Here is a 21,955-nt window from a genome sequence, read left to right on the forward strand (position 1 = left end):
TATGGGTTAAGGAAGGATCACGAGTCCATCCAGGTCACCACGAGGGATCAGCTGATGAATTATACTCCTGAGCAAGCAATCCATAACTGCAGGTGGCAGTAAATCACCAACCTTGGCTTATTACCTGTTCAAACAACACAATGCAAGTGGCAGTGTGCACCCTTTCAGTTTGTTTACCAACTCATAGAAGTAGTAGATGAAGAATGGACTACTTCAAAATGGAGATGACCTCTATGGCGCTGCTTAGCTCTCACAGACGCCATAATGGGACAGATACAAGCCAACAGATGCACCAAACCTGCAGGGCACGCTCTCTTTTTAAATGTTTTATTTTTTTTAAACAGAGCTCTCTACAACTAGGCTCAAAAAAGGCAGGAAAAATATGCCATAAGTTAATTTCAAACATTCAAAATCACATTTGTTTATTGAAGCAATGAAGAGTAAACAAAATCCTCCATTCTGTCAAGATAATCAATCAAATGAATGAATCAATAAATTGGATAAATATAAACTTTCAGTGGATTGAATATAGGTGATCACAATGGTAAAAGTGTAACATGTACATTCTTGTGTGTCAATCTAAAACCTGTGCTGTGTTCAAATACCCATACCAACATCCTGTATACTACATACTTAATGAGTACATACTACATACTATTAGTTTGTTTTAGAATACTGTAACTACATACTATTAGTTCATTTTAGAATACTGTAAATGAAGGGTATCCTTTCAGTTGAGTACTAGCACTTCGCCTGTCTACCAGAAATTGATGCTGTTGCTATGCAACCTCTTGCTAGTTTGTTAGCATAACAAATGATTTGCTAGACATTTTAAGATTTCGGCTGTGTCCGTAAATTCAATATGGGGTGCGTTTGTAAATTCACCCATGGAGTGCAAGAGAGCGTTCAGAATGCGCTCTGGGCGTTCGTAAATCCAGAGCGTTGTCAGATTGTTCGTTCGTAAATTCAGAGAGTTTCGGTCTCGGGGCCCAGACTAGACGCTCTGGCCAAGGAGTAGGGTTGATCCGAGCGTTCTGTCCTCACAATGGCAGTCAAGCTCCCAAGCTAACTGGCTAGCTACCTCCATTCACAAATAAGAAACCCTCACTCTGACCATTTTACTTGCCCTAGCAGAGCTGGTTAGGCAGTCAAGCACCCAAGCTAACTGGCTAGCTACCTCCATTCACAAATGAGAAACCCTCACTCTGACCATTTTACTTGCCCTAGCAGAGCTGGTTAGGCTGTTTTCATTTGTTGCAGAGTGTTGGTGACTAACTGTGCTGCAGGCAACAATTTAATTACGTTTTTCTTTTTTTGCCAACGCTTACTGACACCGGCCATATTCAACGCGTTTTATTCAGTTATTCTGTGCACTGGCACACAGATGAGAGATGCTCTGAAATCAGAGTAGATAGCCAGAATTAACAATGTCCATTGAGAACGCACAACGACTCTACCACTTAGCTAAGAATGATGTGAATAATCAAGTCAATAAACATTGGGTAGTTAGATAGTTAATATACTGCCTGGCAAGTTCAATGTATTAGTAGCCAACTAACGTTAGGTAGCTAGCTAACAGAACGGTACATACTGCTGCGGTTCGTAAGGACAGCGTAGCTAATAAATTGTCAGCCAACATAACGTTTAACTTATTTGAAAAGTCATTACTTTATTACATTGCTCAACATTTTCTTAAAGCAATTCATTTGTATCTGCTCTCGTCAACCATTTTCCTCAAATCTGAAAACGTTGGTGAAGCCACAGCCATTTTCTGAAGAATTGCATTATGGTTCCTAAAAGCACAGAAATAGTGTCCACAGCTTGTATACTACGTATTTTGGTGAATTTAGTACGACATCCAGGAACTTTTGGCATACTATATCCATACTATGACCAATAAGTATACTACATACTCAATTTACATCACAAATAGTACAGCTAGTATGAGTATTTGAACACAGCTCTGGGATCACCTCTGGAAATCACTCCATGGGGATTAGGGTATGCCATTTAGCATCCTGTCTTTACATCCATTAAATTAACATTAGGACCAACATATAAAACCATTACATAATGGATAAGTTATAACAGGGTCAATCTATAGCATATCTTATACAATCCAAATACGCGCGTACACACACACACACCTCAGCATTCTCAGGACCTCCATGACAGTACAGGATAAATCTCAATGCAACACAAGCTGATGGGAGTCTGGGGTAGCATCCAAAATGACACCCTATATAGCCCACTACTGTAGACCAGAGCCTATAGGGAATCCCATAGGGCTCTGGGCAAAAGCAGTGTAATTTATAGGGAATAGGTTGCCATTTGTGACTGGTTCATCTTAATAACCCTGGTCACCTGGGCTGGAGCCAGAGAACCAGACAACCTGGGGTTTTGAACCACCCCCGGGGGGGGGTAGAGGCTGATCTGCCGCGGGCTCTACCCAGCCAAGGAGCTTCGAATCCTGGGTAGGAGGGGCAGTACCCTCCCTGGGTCTCCATGAGTGGGTAGGAGGGGGTAGTCATTTCTCACTTGCTGAGGGTGGAGTTGCAGACAGCACAAACAAACACTGTCTCTCTCTGGGCATCTGGAGCTGGGAGGGAGGTAAAGAGACATTACATGAGAAAGGGGAGGCAGAGATAGATGGGGAATGAGAGAAGGTGTAAAATAGAAGATATAGACCTTATTTATCATTTCAGTATAGAAATACCATAATAGCATGTTGTGTGTGTGTGTGTTTCTCTCACCTGTGACACCCATGCAGGCCTTGAGGACCTTGTAGGAGCAGCATCTGGAGCAGAAGCTGTTGCCACAGTTACTACAGCTCCGCTGAAACAGCAGAGGTCACAGAGGTCACGATGACATCATCATCTTTGTTATGTCCCAAACTGAACCCTATTCCAGGGTTGGGGCCAATTTTAAATAAAGTGGGTGAATTCAGGAAGTAAAGTGAAACTCTAACCCCAACCCTGTCCTATTCCCTACATAGTTCACTACTTGTGACCAGGGCCCATAGGACTCTGTTCTAAAGTGGTAGATTATATAGGGGATAGGATGCCATTTGTGACACACCCCAGGTTCCACACAGAGTTATTAAACAGCCTACAGTATTACTTATGCTTGTATTTATTGGTGGTTTAAAACAGGTGTAAAGCTCTTACCCTTCTCTTCACCACTGAGAAGACGGCACTGCAGCTGGAACAGTTACCTTTGGGATGAGAGAGCAGGAAGGGGGGAGAGAGGGGGGGGGATATTTAATTTCTATCTGAAGACTAGATACTAAACCCACCTCTTAAGTAGGGCTGAGGTGAGGAAGAAGATGAGGGATGAAGGGTTGACTGACCTGTGTTGTTGGTGGGGTAGCGTTTGCGTAGCTTCTCCGTCAGTTTGGACACCTTACTGCGGATTGGCTCGTTGCGGCTCAGTAGACCGTTGTCTGAGGTGATGGAGATGGTGTCCAAATCTGACGTTGTGTCATCATCCTCCTGTAGGGAGGGGGGAGGGGGGGCAGAATGGGGGGAGGAGGAGAAGAGAAGGTTTAAGTTACTAAAGAGCAGTTAAAGGCAGCAGCTTTGTGGGAACTACAAACCATAGCCCCTAAACCATAGCCCATGCTCCCTGCTCCTCCAACACCAACCCCTCTCTTTCATGGTTTAGGTGGATGTGTTTCTCAACGTCAACAGCAGGGGGAGTCGAGAGCACACAGGCAGCAAAACCCCACTAACATAAAACCACACACGTCATCCTCCAAGGCAGGGGTGTCCAACTCCTTCCATGGAGGGCCCAGAGTCTGTTTGTTTTGGGGGTTTTCCTGTCCAATTAAGACCTACACAACCAGGTGAGGCCAGTTCCTAACTAACCAATGAGCTCAATTCATCAATCAAGTCAAAGGAAGGAGTGAAAACCTGCAGCCTGGGACCTCTGTGGAATGAGTTTGAAACGTGCTACCAGACATGCTCCAGATCAGTTGTACAGTTCACACCCTTATGGTTAAGGTTAGTGTTAGATGAGGCTAAGCTGATCCTAGATCTGTGCCTATATATTGCCCTGAAAGACGAGGGCTGGTACACCTCAGGCAAGAAACGTATTGGGAAGGGGCGGGGCACCTTAAGCTCCACCCTCAGACATCATTGCACCTGTCTCCGTAGATGGGCTGGAAGCCAATCAGCAAAAGACCTCACCTGTATTCATAAGTCGCAATCACACCCTATTTCCATATAATATAGTGCACTACTTTATACCCATGTCCCTATAATATAGTGCACTACTTTTATGAAGAAAAAAAATTGCAAGATTGTTATAATACTGTAATTGCATGGTTGTTTTATGCAACAGAATAGAGGGTTCTTATAATATTGTGTCTGTGTGAACTGAAAGTGGGCCTCTGGGAGATTTAACACTGACAGGAGATTTATGATTGGGTGATAAAACCTAAAGAGACCACATTCCAGAGCATGAGTTAATGTTTCTGATCTATAGGGTACCAGGGAGAGATGACCCCAGGGCCAGACCCTGGTCTCTACACAATGAGAGATGACCCCAGGGCCAGACCCTGGTCTCTACACAATGAGAGATGACCCCAGGGCCAGACCCTGGTCTCTACACAATGAGAGATGACCCCAGGGCCAGACCCTGGTCTCTACACAATGAGAGATGACCCCAGGGCCAGACCCTGGTCTCTACACAATGAGAGATGACCCCAGGGCCAGACCCTGGTCTCTACACAATGAGAGATGACCCCAGGGCCAGACCCTGGTCTCTACACAATGAGAGATGACCCCAGGGCCAGACCCTGGTCTCTACACAATGAGAGATGACCCCAGGGCCAGACCCTGGTCTCTACACAATGAGAGATGACCCCAGGGCCAGACCCTGGTCTCTACACAATGAGAGATGACCCCAGGGCCAGACCCTGGTCTCTACACAATGAGAGATGACCCCAGGGCCAGACCCTGGTCTCTACACAATGAGAGATGACCCCAGGGCCAGACCCTGGTCTCTACACAATGAGAGATGACCCCAGGGCCAGACCCTGGTCTCTACACAATGAGAGATGACCCCAGGGCCAGACCCTGGTCTCTACACAATGAGAGATGACCCCAGGGCCAGACCCTGGTCTCTACACAATGAGAGATGACCCCAGGGCCAGACCCTGGTCTCTACACAATGAGAGATGACCCCAGGGCCAGACCCTGGTCTCTACACAATGAGAGATGATTATCACATCCTGCCGGTGATCGGGAGTCCCGTAGGGCGGTGCACAATTGGCCCAGCGTCGAGCGGGTTTGGCCGAGGTAGGCCGTCTTAGTGCACTACTTTTGACCAGAGCCCAACGTAGCATGAGATGGATGTGTCCTATTTGCATCCTTACAGTGAAGTGCACAACCATGCTAGAAACACACGTCACACAATACACACACATTACAACACCACCCTTGGGTGTGTACTTAGGTGCAGTGACCAGCTCAGAGCATGCTCATCCAATGGTTTGCTGGAATGATGCAGAGACGCCCAGACTACATTGAGAATGAGGCCTATTGTATGAATGATGATTAGTGCTTTAAAAAGGTTTGCAAAATTCCAGTAACTTTCCCAAAAATCCTGGTTAGAAGATTTGCAGAATCAGGAGGTAATAAGCAGGACATCCAGGAATCCTTGAACCAGGAATTCTGGAAAACCTGGTTATCTGTGCTATGATATTAGTGCTATATATCATGACATTAGCGCTATATATCATGATATTAGTGCTACATATCATGACATTAGTGGTATATATTATATATAATGACATTAGTGGTATATATATAATGACATTAGTGGTGTATATATATATATATATATATAATGACATTAGTCCTATATGTAATGATATTAGTGGTATATGTATTGACATTAGTGGTATAGATGTGAAGTTATAGTCCTGATGTCATAATGGAAACATAACCAGTGATGGTAACAGCAGCCCTCAGGTGTATAGACATTCCACTACCCATGCAGACAGGACCCAACCGAGGTGTGTACCCTATACGCCCCCCCTCCCTCTCACCACAAACAGGGTAAGGGAAGGGGGTGTATAGACATTCCACTACCCATGCAGACAGGACCCAACCGAGGTGTGTACCCTATACGCCCCCCCTCCCTCTCACCACAAACAGGGTAAGGGAAGGGGGTGTATAGACATTCCACTACCCATGCAGACAGGACCCAACCGAGGTGTGTACCCTATACGCCCCCCCTCCCTCTCACCACAAACAGGGTAAGGGAAGGGGGTGTATAGACATTCCACTACCCATGCAGACAGGACCCAACCGAGGTGTGTACCCTATACGCCCCCCCTCCCTCTCACCACAAACAGGGTAAGGGAAGGGGGTGTATAGACATTCCACTACCCATGCAGACAGGACCCAACCGAGGTGTGTACCCTATACGCCCCCCCTCCCTCTCACCACAAACAGGGTAAGGGAAGGGGGTGTATAGACATTCCACTACCCATGCAGACAGGACCCAACCGAGGTGTGTACCCTATACGCCCCCCCCTCCCTCTCACCACAAACAGGGTAAGGGAAGGGGGTGTATAGACATTCCACTACCCATGCAGACAGGACCCAACCGAGGTGTGTACCCTATACGCCCCCCCTCCCTCTCACCACAAACAGGGTAAGGGAAGGGGGTGTATAGACATTCCACTACCCATGCAGACAGGACCCAACCGAGGTGTGTACCCTATACGCCCCCCCTCCCTCTCACCACAAACAGGGTAAGGGAAGGGGGTGTATAGACATTCCACTACCCATGCAGACAGGACCCAACCGAGGTGTGTACCCTATACGCCCCCCCTCCCTCTCACCACAAACAGGGTAAGGGAAGGGGGTGTATAGACATTCCACTACCCATGCAGACAGGACCCAACCGAGGTGTGTACCCTATACGCCCCCCCTCCCTCTCACCACAAACAGGGTAAGGGAAGGGGGTGTATAGACATTCCACTACCCATGCAGACAGGACCCAACCGAGGTGTGTACCCTATACGCCCCCCCCTCCCTCTCACCACAAACAGGGTAAGGGAAGGGGGTGTATAGACATTCCACTACCCATGCAGACAGGACCCAACCGAGGTGTGTACCCTATACGCCCCCCCTCCCTCTCACCACAAACAGGGTAAGGGAAGGGGGTGTATAGACATTCCACTACCCATGCAGACAGGACCCAACCGAGGTGTGTACCCTATACGCCCCCCCTCCCTCTCACCACAAACAGGGTAAGGGAAGGGGGTGTATAGACATTCCACTACCCATGCAGACAGGACCCAACCGAGGTGTGTACCCTATACGCCCCCCCTCCCTCTCACCACAAACAGGGTAAGGGAAGGGGGTGAACTAGACTTACCACTAAAGCCAAGGGAGTCTCCTTGTTAGGATGGAGAGGAACACACACACACACACACAGGAGCAGATTACACACACCCATATCTATCTAACACACCGTATCTATCTGACATAAACACTGCAGAAACACACACAGGAGCAGATTACACACACCCCCCATATCTAACACAACCATTTAACACACACACAGGAGCAGATTACACACACCCATATCTATCTAACACAACCATTTAACACACACACAGGAGCAGATTACACACACCCATATCTATCTAACACATCCATTTTTAACACACACACACCGCATCTATCTAACATGAACACGGCAGAAACACACTGTGCTGTCTGAGAGGGTAATACTGAACTGGCCAGCTACACTAGATGCATTACGTCTGCAGAGCACGAGACGCTTCACTTCCATGAAACCTGGTGGTTCTATTTCTATTGTGTCGATGTGAACGTGCAGCTCACTGAACAATATGATGAGGTGGTTTGAGCTCTGCTCACGTCAACGTTACGCTTCCAGTGTAGCAGCTAATAACAACTAGGGTTCTCTTCACGTCCTCGTGTAGCTCCTGTGCAACACACACCACTGCAATACACACACACACACACACACACACACACACACACACACACACACACTTACAGGTCTTTGACCACGGTCATGACGTCGTGTAACACTGAACTGTCTGAGATAGTCCTAAATATTCAATTCAAATCACAATTTATTGGTCACAAACATATTTGGCAGATGTTAATGCAGGTGTAGCGAAATGCTTGTAACACACACACACACACACACACACACACACACCCCCCCCTTAGTAACTGGGCTGAGTAGTTGAACTGTCACAGAACTTTATCATACATAAAAACAAAAATTATTTGTCGCAATTGTTAATGTATCCTGTTGCTAATGCTGTAATACCACAGCCCGACAGAAAGGGGGAGCCACTCACCTGCAGGGAGATAGGGGGCTCCTGAGTCAACTGAGAGGGGAGGTAGGTAGAAACAGAAAAGGAAATGAATCATCAGAAGGACAGGAAGTTGTCAGCCAGCGACAGAAGGAAGAAGGATAAGAAGCTGTGTTCCAACAATCTTTTTCCTTCTGATTTGACAATGACATGGATAGGTCACAGGAAGGTGGGCCTAGTGGATTCCTTGGTTTCTCCCATCCTACCATGTTAGATCTGTGAAGACTTAGTGGAAGGAATGGATGCAGTGTTCAAACATGGCCGGAGTGAGAGTGGTGCAATTGCCAATAAAGTTATATCAAATCAAAAATACATGGCCTAAGACCTGGCCAAAGAGAGAGGTCAGGATGAAAAACCAGTCAGACAACAAGACAAAGGAATAAAGCCGAGATAACGGTTGATTTAGTTTTTACCTCGATGGCATCTTTGAACTCATCATCAGGCTCTGCCTCCTCAGCCTCCTCTACGCTGCCCGGGGACAGGTCCTACACACCACACAATAATGATATACATCTACGTTACATAAGAGGATTATTGCATAACACTGATCTGTAATGTTTTAATGTACACCATTAATCCAAATATACCCACTCTACATATACATCCACCCCTTCCTCTTTCTCCCTCCCCCTGTCTCTCTTCCCCCACCACTTCTCTCTCCCTACCTGTTTCTCTCCCCCCACCACTTCTCTCTCTGTCCTTACCTCCAAGCTGCTAGCAGTGGGAGTCCGGTCCAGGCTGCCGCGGTCCGGTTCTGTGTGGTCCATCTCTCCTTCTGAGGATGGGTTCTGGCCAGACTGGACCACCTCCCTTAGGTCCAACACAACTACACACACAGAGGGAGAGTGGAACCAGGCTGTTAGAACACAGAACCAACACTTGAGTGTGTGTCTGCATGTACAGTACCAGTCAAAAGTTTGGACACACCTACTCATTCCAGGGTTTTTCTTTATTTTTACTATTTTCTACATTGTAGAATAATAGTGAAGACGTCAAAACTATGAAATAACACATATGGAATCATGTAGTAACCAAAAAAGTGATAAACAAATCTAAATATTTTTGAGATTCTTCAAAAAAGCTGTCATCAAGGCAAAGGGTGGCTACTTTGAATAATGATTCCATATGTGTTATTTCATAGTTTTGATGTCTTCACTATTATTATACAATGTAGAAAATAGTAAACAATTAAGAAAAACCATTGAATGAGTAGGTGTGTCCAAACTTTTGACTGGTACTGTATGTGTGTGTACTAACCCCTGCAGAAGTCTCGGTTCCACAGGAAGAGGGCAGTAGTGAGACAGGCCAGCACCCAGCACACAGGAACAGAATACAGCAGCATCAATACAGCTAACAGGCCACCATAGAACCTGAGAGACAGAGAAGAGAGACGGAAGAGAGGGATAGAGAGACAGAGAAGAGAGACGGAAGAGAAGGATAGAGAGACAGAGAAGAGAGACGGAAGAGAGGGATAGAGAGACCGAGGAGACAGAGAAGAGAGACGGAAGAGAGGGATAGAGAGACAGAGAAGAGAGACGGAAGAGAGGGATAGAGAGACGGAAGAGAGGGATAGAGAAACAGAGAAGAGAGACAGAGAGAGGAGAGAGACACTCAGACACACACAAACAACCCTAACCAGTCTGTAGGGTGCTTTGTAAGTACAGATGTGTGATGATATCTATGGTGAATGTAGAGTGGCTGAGTTACTGTCCTGGAGAACAAGGACACACACACACAGTGTTGCTGATCTGGAGGACTCCGAGTGGCTCCAAGTACACACACAGACAGTGTTACTGACCTAGAGGACTCAGAGTGGCTCTCCCAGTACAGGAGCTTGTAGACAGACTCAGCAGACAGGCAGGCATGAGACAACAGGTCATCTAGCTGCTTTAACCTGTGGACACACACACACACACACACACAGAGAGGGAGACACCCGGACATGCACATGCGTGCACGCAAACAGGCACACACACAGGGATAGTAAATAAATTAACTTGGTTTTATAAAGTGGAGGGTCAAACTCACACACACTCACTCACTCACAGGTCCTTGACTTCCAGCATGGCGTCCTGTCTGGTGAGCTGAACGTTCTGCAGGTCCTTACGATGCACCGCGTGGCACCGCCTCTTCTGTTGCTCCGCCTCCGAAGCCCCGCCCCCACACCTGTCCTGCAGGTAACCCAGGGCAGCCGGGGCAGACACCCCCAGAACACACACAGAGAACCACCCCACTGGAGGGCAGGAGAGAAACTGACTGTCACATGTGATATATATCACATTATTATACACACTCAGTTGTATGTGGTAGTCGTTCATATAGCAGTGTGTGTGTGTGTGTTAACCAGCATTAGCTCACCTTCACTCAGAGTGAGGAAGAGGATGTTGAGCAGTACACAGACCAGTAGTGAGCACAGAGGCATCCTCCACCTGCAATACACCACACAGTCATACTGACCTAGGATCAGTTTAGCGTCCTCAAGTCCTATCCTCAACCATTAGGGTGGAGGAACTAAAAACTGACCTCCGATCAGTGTCTAGGGTAAACACTGACTCACCACAGTAGGTAGCAGGCTGTACAAATCACTCATGACTATACAATAAACCAAATAAGATGTATCTACAACTACACCCATTAGAGCAGGGCTGGAGCAAAAGCCTCACCTGCAGACCAGCTCCACAGCCCAGATCTAGGATCAGTTACCCTCCCTTCATTAACCCAGTAGGTAGCATGCCAGCTCCACAGCCCAGATCTAGGATCAGTCTACCCTCCCTTCATTAACCCAGTAGGTAGCATGCCAGCTCCACAGCCCAGATCTAGGATCAGCATACCCTCCCTACATTAACCCAGTAGGTAGCGTGCCAGCTCCACAGCCCAGATCTAGGATCAGAGCTTCATTAGCCCAGTAGGTAGAGTGCCAGCTTCACAGCCCAGATCTAGGATCAGCATACCCTCCCTGGAACCATTAGGGTGAAGAAACTCAAATCTGACAGGTCAGTGTCTAGGCCCATAGGAAACCTCATCCTACTCCCTTCACTAGCCCAGTAGGTAGCGTGAATCAGTCTACTCTCCCAAGTCCTATCTGTTATCACCATTGGAGAAACTAAAAACCGATCTTGGATCAGTGTGTAAATGTATCCTCTCACCCCAGCAGGTAGCGGGCCAGCTCCAACGTGTCAGTGAGCGGCTCCAGAAACAGGGCCATCCTCTTGTAAGACACCACCATCTTGAGCAGGTCAAAGGTCGCGACCTGGCGGGGGCCAGGGCTTCCCAACTCTGAGGGTGACCCTGTGGGGGAGCCGGGGGTGTCTTTAGGGGGCAGAGACACCAGGGTGTCGTCCCCCCTGTCACCCACCCCCGGACCACCCTGACAGGGGTCCTGACATGCCCCTACTCCAGGCTTCATCCCGACTAGAGGGGAGAAGGGCAGGGTGGGAGAAAGGGGGACAGAAACAGAGGGGGTAGATAAAGGGAGTGAGAGACACAGACAGACAGACAGACAGAGAGAGACAGACAGAGACATTATTTATCTTGCTCCTTTGCACCCCAGTATCTCTACTTGCACATTCATCTTCTGCACATCTACCATTCCAGTGTTTAATTGCTATATTGTAATTACTTCGCCACCATGGCCTATTTATTGCCTTAACTCCCTTATCTTACCTCATTTGCACTCACTGTATATAGACTTTTGTTTTCTTTTTTCTACTGTATTATTGACTATGTTTTGTTTATTCCATGTGTAACTCTGTGTTGTTGTATGTGTCGAATTGCTATGCTTTATCTTGGCCAGGTCGCAGTTGCAAATGAGAACTTGTTCTCAACTAGCCTACCTGGCTAAATAAAGGTGAAATAAAAAAGACAGAGAGAGAAACACAGAAAGACAAGATAAGATGTTAAGATTTTATTTTCATGTCCGTCTGTTGCTCTAGCTAGCATTTCCTGAATATGTTACGCTGTGCAAACACTCACTCACTAGATAGCTATCAGTGGAAAGGGGAAGGGGGCAATCACGAACCTGGACGATCAAAGTAAATCTACCATACCTGATTTAAGGACGATTTAATCATTGATCTTCTAATGCTACTGAGAAACGTGCCTGCAGACTTGTGTTTGGCTGACATGAAATGGGTGGGTCATGAAACAATATGACTGCAACAGGCCACACACTACGTTGTTAAATATGGGTTCTATAATCACATGTTGATGAAAATACATTGTTGTCACACATAGCTAGTGTTTTCTAACATTAGTGTCTAACGTTACACAACAACAGCTGTCATCCAAATCGCATGTAGCCACCTGGCGAAATTGTAACTTAAACTAACCAGCTAGTGATTGACATAACATTAACATGTAATATTTGCAACAATCAATATATATGAATAATAAGGCAAGAAATGCAACATTACCTGACTAGCGGGCAAAGTGTCAAAACCCGTAGTTAGCGAATATGAAAGCAATCCTTGATCGTCAACACGATAGGATCTGAATGTAGGAAGAGACGCGTCACACACACCCGTTTAGACAGTGTTCACAGTTTTCTTGTTATGAAGTCAATCAACTGTATTCGCTTCTCAAGTCGATGTTATTGAGTTGACGATGTTTTGTACTGTATAAATGTTTGGGAAAGTATTTGTTTTAAGCAAATAATGCCTGCCTGCTAGCTGCGAGAGAAAAGTAATCGCTTCCGCAATAAAATCCGACTGGCTAATAGAACGCAGAGCGAACCGATGAGGGAGAGAGTAGATTAAAGAAAATATCGTAGCTGTCAAATCACGTCAATCTGAGGTCCATTTGTGGGGGAAATTATGAGCTACATCACTCATTTCTCTCTAAATGAAATATTTTACTAAGATACTCACCCAAAACGGTGTTATGAAAAATATAATAGTATTGACAAAAAGAGTGACTAGTGTTGTGGAAATTCTAATCAATAATGAGGAGAGAGAAGGTCAATCACCAATCACGATATGCATTTATTCACAATTTATTAGTAAGGGAGCATGTCACACCAAACACACATGAATGCGGAATCAATCAGGTCAGCGGAATCAATCACCACCTTCCGGAGACACCTGAAACCCCACCTCTTTAAGGAATACCTAGGATAGGATAAAGTAATCCTTCTAACCCCCCCCCCCCTTAGAGTTAGATGCACTATTGTAAAGTGGTTGTTCCACTGGACATCATAAGGTGAATGCACCAACTTGTACGTCGCTCTGGATAAGAGCGTCTGCTAAATGACTAAAATGTAAATGTAGTGAGTGCTCACTGAGTGGAGTGAGCCTCTGGGTTATATACTCTCTCAGGATAGGTCAGGATAGGTCAGGATAGGTGTGACCTCAGAGATGAAGTACAATGGTTCCAGACACTAACCCCACACATCCTGTGTCAGACTTTAGGCCCCAAATATAAGGAACTTGTTGTTTTGTTCAGTACTAAGAACTTAAAAGGACATTTGTTGTTACTTAGTGTCACCTTGCTAGGAGAGGGTGACTGACGCGCAGACATTGTGGTGACAAGTGATTGGTTGTCATTACTCACGCCATCCCTTCACATGGGTTGCAATAGGTAAAGACACATTCACATATGGAAACAATGTTTCCTTCTGACTTCCTTTGCCATATTCCCTTTCTGATATTCTGCATAGCATCAGGGACATGGGATAGACAAGCCTGACTTCTCCTCTCTCTGGACCCCAGATGGCTTGAGGCCCATATGAGGGAGGAAGTGCAGCTGCCAACACCAGACTCCGAAAGGAGACATTCTAATAACAAGAGTTTCAACAGTTCAATAATATAAGCATATTCTGCAGATAAGACATCTTAATTATCTATGTTACCTAGCTAATGTCTCCATTCGGAGTCTGGTGTTGGCAGCTGCACTTCCTCCCACTAGGCTACATGGGGCGGTAGGTAGCCTAGTGGTTTGAGCGTTGGACTAGTAACCGAAAGGTTGCAAGATCGAACCCCTGAGCTGACAATCTGTCGTTCTGCCCCTGAGCAAGGCAGTTAACCCACTGTTCCTAGGCCGTCATTGAAAATAAGAATTTATTCTAAACTGACTTGCCTAGTTAAATAAAAATAAAATATGGGCCTGTCACCTGGGGCCCAGAGAGGGGATTAGTCAGGCTTGTTCCTTGGCGTACACATCACTGACAAGCTGCAATGGACCACCCACACAGACAGTGTGGTGAAGAAGGCACAACAGAGCCTCTTCAACCTCAGGAGGCTAAATAAATGTGGCTTGACATCTAAAACCCTCAGAAACTTTTACAGATGCACAATTGAAAGCATCCTGTCGGGCTGTATCACCGCCTGGTACGGCAACTGCACTGCCCGCAACCGCAAGGCTCTCCAAGATGGTGGTGCGGTCTGCCCAACGCATTACCGGGGACAAATTACCTGCCCTCCAGGACACCTACCGCACCCGATGTCACAGGAAGACCAAAAAGATCATCAAGGACATCAACCACTCGAGCCACTGCCTGTTCACAACGCTATCATCCAGAAGGCGAGGTCAGTACAGGTGCATCAAAGCTGGGACTGAGAGACTGAAAAACAGCTTCTATCTCAAGGCCATCAGACTGTTAAACACCCATCATTAGCACATTAGAGGTTGCTGCCTATAGGCGTAGACTAGAAATCACTGGCCACTTTAAAGGAATGGAACACTAGTCACTTTAATAATGTTTACATATCTGGCATTACTCATCTCATATGTATATACTGTATTCTATACTATTCTATGGTATCTTAGTCACTTAATGTTTACATATCTGGCATTACTCATCTCATATGTATACACTGTATTCTATACTATTCTATGGTATCTTAGTCACTTAATAAGGTTTACATATCTGGCATTACTCATCTCATATATATACACTGTATTCTATACTATTCTATGGTATCTTAGTCACTTAATAAGGTTTACATATCTGGCATTACTCATCTCATATGTATACACTGTATTCTATACTATTCTATGGTATCTTAGTCACTTAATAAGGTTTACATATCTGGCATTACTCATCTCATATATATACACTGTATTCTATACTATTCTATGGTATCTTAGTCCGTCCCACTCTGACATCACTTGTCCATATGTATATAGTCTTAATTCATTCCTACTTAGATGTGTGTATATGTTGTGTAATTTGTTAGATATTACTGCACTATCAGAGCTAGAAGCACAAGCATTTCGCTACACCCGCAGTAACATTTTTATTTTTAACTAGGCAGGTCAGTTAAGAACAAATTATTATTTTCAATGACGGCCTAGGAACAGTGGGTTAACTGCCTTGTTCAGGGGCAGAACGACAAATTTTGTACCTTGTCAGCTCAGGGATTCAATCTTGCAACCTTTCGGTTACTAGTCCAACCACTAGGCTACGCTGCCGGACCGAAACATCTGCTAATCACGTGTATGTGACCAATAAAAATGTATTTGATTTTAATTCTGATTTCTCCACCACACTAGCCTGCATTATTCTAATTATAATATGTAGGCTATGACAATTGCATGTGTTCTCAGAGATTTTAGAAATTGATGGTGTTCGGAAATTCCTAATGGATTAACTAGAGCACAATCAGTCAACAACATTGGGCCTATACGTTAAATCCATTGTCCATCCAAGTCGCGCTTGTCATAGGTCCTATGTGCGCCGTTGTTACGTTCCCCAGTTTCTGTGTTGTAGTTTGTGTATTTGAGTGTGTGTGTTTCAGGAGATGGCTTCCTGAATTCTCCCCAAGCAGCTGATTGATCAGCCCCATTGATGATTGGAGCTGACCCCGCCCCCTCGTCAAGTTACAGCTGTATCCGATTAGAGAGAGAGAGAGAGAGAGAGAGAGAGAGAGAGAGAGAGAGAGAGAGAGAGAGAGAGAGAGAGAGAGAGAGGCTGATATACTGTGTTGGTTGTTCTCAGAGGGAGATGATTAGTGTGTCCTGTATTGGTTGAGTGGTTATGTATTTTGTGTCAATAGAACGCAGTGTTTTGATTATTGAAATTGTTTAGATAATTCTGTTTCATTTGTTCCCAGGGGGGAAGGGGAAGGCACCCTAGGGAGTGCTTAGGCAAGAGGCCCGCGGGCATACATATTCACTGTCTAGGCACACTAGGTAAGACCTGGGCGGACCACCCCCTGTTTTTGGTTAGCGCACCAGGTGGTGGTAGTTAGGTAAGTAGTGGGTAGGCAGGTAAGGTAGGAGAGGGGGCTTTGATATTTACTTTCTTTGCTTTGGCTCCGTCCAGACCCTTCTCCCCAAAATTACCGTGTGAAGGAATAAATTCCTTGTAAACGGTACACCTCTCTCTGCCTTTGTCATCCTTACTTGCACCTACAGTCCATACCTCTTTCGGTTCACGGGAGTTGAGTTGTAGCAGGGTGTTGCGTTCCCTTTTCATAGAGGCGTGCGTAACAGCCGTGCACGTTGGTTTGTCTTTCAGAACCCTGGTCAGCTACAGCCCACCCAAGACCCTAGCAGAGTACATCTGTACACATACACACACCGAGAAAGAGACCGACAGACATGGAGAGTGAGAGGATAGATAACTATTTTATTCCCTTCAACCTGTCTCCTCTAGTCTGAGATGTATCCCCTCTTCCCTCTAGTCTGAGATGTATCCCCTCTTCCCTCTAGTCTGATGGTAAATTGAGTCTTTACCACCCCAGTGATACCATAGTAACGGTCAACCAACTATTTCTAGGATATTGATTTAAAGATCAAAATATGTCTTTATCTCCATCTACTCCACTCTTGATGTCAGAGGAGAGAGAGACCTAGAGAGAGAGACCTATAGAGAGAGAGACCTAGAGAGAGAGACCTAGAGAGAGAGAGACCTAGAGAGAGAGAGAGAGACCTAGAGAGAGAGACCTAGAGAGAGAGAGACCTATAGAGAGAAAGACCTAGAGAGAGAGACCTAGAGAGAGAGAGACCTAGAGAGAGAGAGAGAGACCTAGAGAGAGAGAGACCTAGAGAGAGAGAGACCTAGAGAGAGAGAGACCTAGAGAGAGAGAGACCTAGAGAGAGAGAGAGAGAGACCTAGAGAGAGAGAGAGACCTAGAGAGAGAGAGAGAGAGACCTAGAGAGAGAGAGAGACCTAGAGAGAGAGAGAGAGAGAGAGAGAGAGAGAGAGAGACCTAGAGAGAGAGACCTAGAGAGAGAGACCTAGAGAGAGAGAGAGAGACCTAGAGAGAGAGACCTAGAGAGAGAGAGAGAGACCTAGAGAGAGAGACCTAGAGAGAGAGAGACCTAGAGAGAGAGAGACCTAGAGAGAGAGACCTAGAGAGAGAGAGACCTAGAGAGAGAGAGAGAGACCTAGAGAGAGAGAGACCTAGAGAGAGAGAGACCTAGAGAGAGAGACCTAGAGAGAGAGAGACCTAGAGAGAGAGAGAGACCTAGAGAGAGAGAGAGAGAGACCTAGAGAGAGAGAGAGACCTAGAGAGAGAGAGACCTAGAGAGAGACTGCAAGGAGTTTAGAATGTAAGAACGTTTAACACCCATCAGAGGGAAGACTGGGATTTGTCTCCTGTTTTGGGGCGGTGTTCTGCATGAAGTGCTCGAGTTCGCATAACTATCTCGGGTGAATCTTCATCAAATTCAGTCTGAAAGTCCTCTTTCTCAGCAAGACATAAGCAGCAACAATATCTGGCACTGAATGATTCAACAAAGCCAAATAAACAGTGAAGACCAAGGTTGTCACCTGTAACTTGGACAATAGTTCCATACACTGGTTGATCATACAAGGGGACCATAATTCCATCCCTCTCAAGTAATTTAATATCCTGCACAACTGGATCAAGTATTTTAGAAAAGGCGTATGTTTTAACGTCTTGGGCATGAAATAAAGCAACCAAATGAATATTAAGCAGAAATGAGCTGAACTTTGGAGAACAATTCCGTAAGGTGAAATAGATTGCTCCTAATTGATGTATTCAACGTTTTGATCCAAGAGGAATTGCAGTTTTAAAATCATAGAGAAGCTGTATCTGAATTGCTTCTGTTTTGAAAATGGAGCATGGCTCTTGAACAGATCTCCATCACATCAGTCAAAAAGTTCTCTTGAACTGGAATCAGTCTGCATCATCTCCTTCATATCAGGGTGTTTGTAAATAAACTGTCATGTTTTCAAAATTGGGATATAAACAAATGTATCAGTAACAACAATTTGATCATAGCCTCCAGTAGTCCGACTGCGTCGTGTATCAAATCTAGTACCAAGAACGTATTCAACTGGGTCTACCCTTCCCCACTTTTCTGTAAAATACTGCCATCTCTTACTTTCAGAATTTAATACACCAGAAGGATTTTAATTTTTTTTCAAAACACTGATCAATTGTACACTCAATGTCACTTTTAATAGGCTCCTGTATAGACAGACACGTCTTCACAGATTCTTTAGCGTGAATATGAATATCATCAACTATCTCTTCCATGGAAATGACCAAAGAGTTAATGGTGGTTTCACCTACACCTGCCACTTTCAGTTCAGCTATGGTTGCAGCGCAGCTGTCTACAAGACTCTTATTGACAAGGACTGAGTCAGAAGAGGAACTTGTTGATGGCAAGTCATCAAAATGACTTAGTGCTACATATTCAGCTGTAGAGGGGCCTTCACCAAGATCAGAACAAGGTTCATGTGCTTTATAAAGATGCTTTCTGAACCCAGAAAAAGTGACATAAACATGTGAACAACCAGCCTGACCGCATTTAAGACGAAGTGTCTTTCCTGGACAAAGTCCGTGGACCAACTTCAGGTGTTTTGTCAAGGAATTAGCATTTGCCTGGGGGCTTTTGCAAGCGAACATAACATTTTAGATGAATGATATGAAAAAGTTTGTGTGAAATGAAAAAGGTTACTTCCTACGCTGCGTTTTAACCCTTTGCAACTTCAAAACTTTTAGTAACTCAATACAGCATCCGAGACCTCACCTCTGCAACCCTAGGATTAACCTTAGTGGTATCAACATCAATTTCATAAATTGTGGTTCGCAAGAAGTTGTACACATTTACCAGATCCTGTTTGTACGAGGTACCAAAGACAAAAGGAGCTTTTGAAAAGCTCATCAAAACAGGCAAGAGAGTCTGGTGACTTACAAGGTATTGCATGTTTGTCAATCACAATGAAGTACTTGTGAATCCCACACCTCTGGGTCCCCACAGCAAGCAGATAGTGTTGAAGGTTTTCCATGACGCTCTCCAGACACAAGAACTTCATTAGTTTGCTATTTAAATCAATCACGGTTCACAAACAGTTTATGAAAATGTAAATTACAGCTACACATGATCTTAACATGATTTGTCCATCATCTTAAAAGTTGTTATTTGGATTAGTAATGGGGACAGAACAGTCAACTGTAACCGCACCTTGATGAACTTCACAATGTGGTCAATGGCGTGTCTGGCTGAGATTTTTTGTGGTCTCTTGCGGTCATGAGGTGACGGTGGCAGAAGGTGGACCAAAAGGACCAAAAATGGAGGACATGTCACTGTCTCATCCTGAAAGTACACATTTTCACTGAAAGTTACATCATTCCATTTTGCTTTCAAAAACAATGCTCCCTTCCATTAGTATAATAATTTTATTCCAGCATACCATTTTGAACCAGGTCTTGCAGGTCGCCTGTCTGTGTGAGGCCACGGCTTTGGTCAATGACTTCCTGCTTGTAGAGAGTAGGCCACTTCTCCAGGAACTTTGCAGAGGTTGCATCACCAAACATCAGACAAAAATCTTGCTCAATCTGCAGACAAGATGGAATCGGTCAAGACAGAACAGTAAACATTATGGTGTGGCACTATCGTCATGTAATATATCACAGTCCTAATCAGACTGTTGTAGAACAGAAAACAATTGTCCTGACAGTTAAGGCAAGGCAGTCGAAGATCCACATACCATTCCTGCTATGCCTTGGAATCTTGGAAACGCTGTGAATATTTCAGAGGACGTCACTGGGTCATGAACCATCTTTTGGCGATAGGTCTGCTTCATCTTCTCCTTTACAATTGCTTCATCAGCTGTATGCTTCATCAGTGCAATGGCCTCACAACACAGGCTTTCTGTTGTTGAACAGCTTTCCTCTCTGAAGGGGTCTCTCAGCTGTTGGACCACCTGTAACATGGTGAAACTTTTACAGATCACTGGGTTTGTCTGCTCTATACAAGTATACAATATTGTGTCATAAGAGATAAAAAAAAAAACAAGGCTCGGAAACTCTAAGGAGGGAAATGCATGCAGTTATGTCACCAGATGAAAAGTAGGATTTATTTGACTCAGAAACAGAATTAATACTAAGAAATACTAAAAGAGTAAGAGTTTAAGAAAAAACTTGCTTATACAGATGTTCGCATACAATTATTCTCTGGTCATGTGTCATGAATGAGACTAACCACAATGAAAATCACTTACACGTCAGTGACTGCCAAATGGTCTTCTGTCGTCCCTCTGATGCTTCCCTTTGAACAAATGTCAGTCTCCATGCTAGATATCCACTCCCATCTTCTTGTCACGTTCCTGACCTTATTTCCTTTGTTCAGTCTATGTTTAGTTGGTCAGGACGTGAGCTGGGTGGGCATTCTATGTTATGTGTTTCTATGTTGGGTTTATTGTTTGGCCTAATATGGTTCTCAATCTGAGGCAGGTGTTTGTCATTGTCTCTGATTGGGAACCATATTGAGGTTGCCTGTTTTCACTGTTTGTTTGTGGGTGATTGTTGCCGTGTCTGTGTTTGTTCGCCACACGGTACTGTTTCGTTCGTTTGTTCACTGCGTTTGTTGTTTTGTATTTCGTTAGTGTTCTGTTCGTTGGATTAGCATTAAAATTCATCATCATGAACATTTACCACGCTGCGCCTTGGTCCTCCTCTCTTTCACCATACAACGAGCGTTACACTTCTGCATTGTAATAATGCTCGTAAAGTATAATTCAGTTAGTTTAACCTGCTCACTCAATCTTCATATTCATTTTTATCCTTAAAACTACAGATGCGCCCATAAATGAAGAATTGCTCATTCAACAGGTCTGACCCTCACAGTGCAGAACTTAACTGGGCTTTTATACCACCAGAGTTGAGCTTTGGAGAGTAAAACACGTGTTGCATGGACCTGCCTGCCGCTAAATACTGTCTAATAACAGCTCTCAATTCAGAGTAAAACGCACGTGTCTTACCGACCAAACTGCAGCTAAAAACCATCAACCAGTAACAGCTCAAGTTCAGAGAAATGTTGCCAACTCCTTCCTCAGTAACAAAAGTAGCTATTGGCTGTCCTAAAAGTCGCTAAGTGAAATTTGCGTAATTGGCCATCAAATCAAATCAAATCAAATTTTATTAGTCACATACACATGGTTAGCAGATGTTAATGCGAGTGTAGCGAAATGCTTGTGCTTCTAGTTCCGACAATGCAGTAATAACCAACAGTAATCTAACCTAACAATTCCACACTACTACCTTACACACACACACAAGTGTAAAGGGATAAAGAATATGTACATAAAGATATATGAATGAGTGGTGGTACAGAACGGCATGGCAGATGCAGTAGATGGTATAGAGTACGGTATATACGTATGAGATGAGTACT

The 21,955-nt window shown here is 44.8% G+C and overlaps 1 protein-coding gene and 1 long non-coding RNA gene across 7 annotated transcripts; both read right to left on the bottom strand.

The window, feature by feature from the left end:
• Positions 1 to 311: 311 nt before the first annotated feature.
• On the bottom strand, positions 312 to 13,096 carry zfyve27 (zinc finger, FYVE domain containing 27). 5 transcript variants are annotated; one of them, XR_011673519.1, is made up of 15 exons: positions 12,781 to 13,096; positions 11,515 to 11,779; positions 10,727 to 10,797; positions 10,415 to 10,601; positions 10,167 to 10,262; positions 9,626 to 9,738; positions 9,073 to 9,194; positions 8,782 to 8,853; positions 8,354 to 8,383; positions 7,393 to 7,413; positions 3,350 to 3,491; positions 3,168 to 3,214; positions 2,754 to 2,835; positions 1,178 to 2,599; positions 312 to 1,081 (listed from the first exon to the last, which is right to left on the bottom strand). XR_011673519.1 is itself a non-coding variant. In XM_071389813.1 (14 exons), exons 2-14 carry the CDS (start codon positions 11,772 to 11,774, stop codon positions 2,535 to 2,537), a joined length of 1,305 nt encoding a protein of 434 aa, XP_071245914.1. In that variant the 5' UTR covers positions 11,775 to 11,779; positions 12,781 to 13,096; the 3' UTR covers positions 312 to 2,534. The 5 variants fall into 5 exon arrangements, 4 of the variants coding, with proteins under 4 accessions (XP_071245914.1, XP_071245912.1, XP_071245915.1 ...); XM_071389813.1 differs by having other exon boundaries at positions 312 to 2,599; positions 7,393 to 7,410; XM_071389811.1 differs by having other exon boundaries at positions 312 to 2,599.
• A 5,570-nt stretch (positions 13,097 to 18,666) lies between these two features.
• Positions 18,667 to 20,967, bottom strand: LOC139551347 (uncharacterized). 2 transcript variants are annotated; one of them, XR_011670261.1, is made up of 4 exons: positions 20,784 to 20,966; positions 20,271 to 20,486; positions 19,974 to 20,118; positions 18,667 to 19,876 (listed from the first exon to the last, which is right to left on the bottom strand). It is a non-coding gene; the product is annotated as an uncharacterized lncRNA (long non-coding RNA). The 2 variants fall into 2 exon arrangements; XR_011670263.1 differs by lacking the exon at positions 18,667 to 19,876 and having other exon boundaries at positions 19,941 to 20,118; positions 20,784 to 20,967.
• Between the last annotated feature and the right edge of the window lie 988 nt (positions 20,968 to 21,955).

Source organism: Salvelinus alpinus, chromosome 2 (assembly GCF_045679555.1).
Source record: "Salvelinus alpinus chromosome 2, SLU_Salpinus.1, whole genome shotgun sequence".
NCBI classification, from domain to species: domain Eukaryota; kingdom Metazoa; phylum Chordata; class Actinopteri; order Salmoniformes; family Salmonidae; genus Salvelinus; species Salvelinus alpinus.

Bases quoted from the DNA above. Each gene is read 5' to 3' on its own strand.
- zfyve27 (XM_071389811.1), bottom strand. From the start codon at position 11,774: ATGAAGCCTGGAGTAGGGGCATGTCAGGACCCCTGTCAGGGTGGTCCG. The intron at 9,739-10,166 runs GTCAGTAACACT...TCTGTCTCTCAG, and splicing joins AGCCACTCTGAGTCCTCTAG to GTTCTATGGTGGCCTGTTAG. The intron at 3,492-7,392 runs GTAAGTCTAGTT...CCCTCCCTACAG, and splicing joins AGACTCCCTTGGCTTTAGTG to GAGGATGATGACACAACGTC.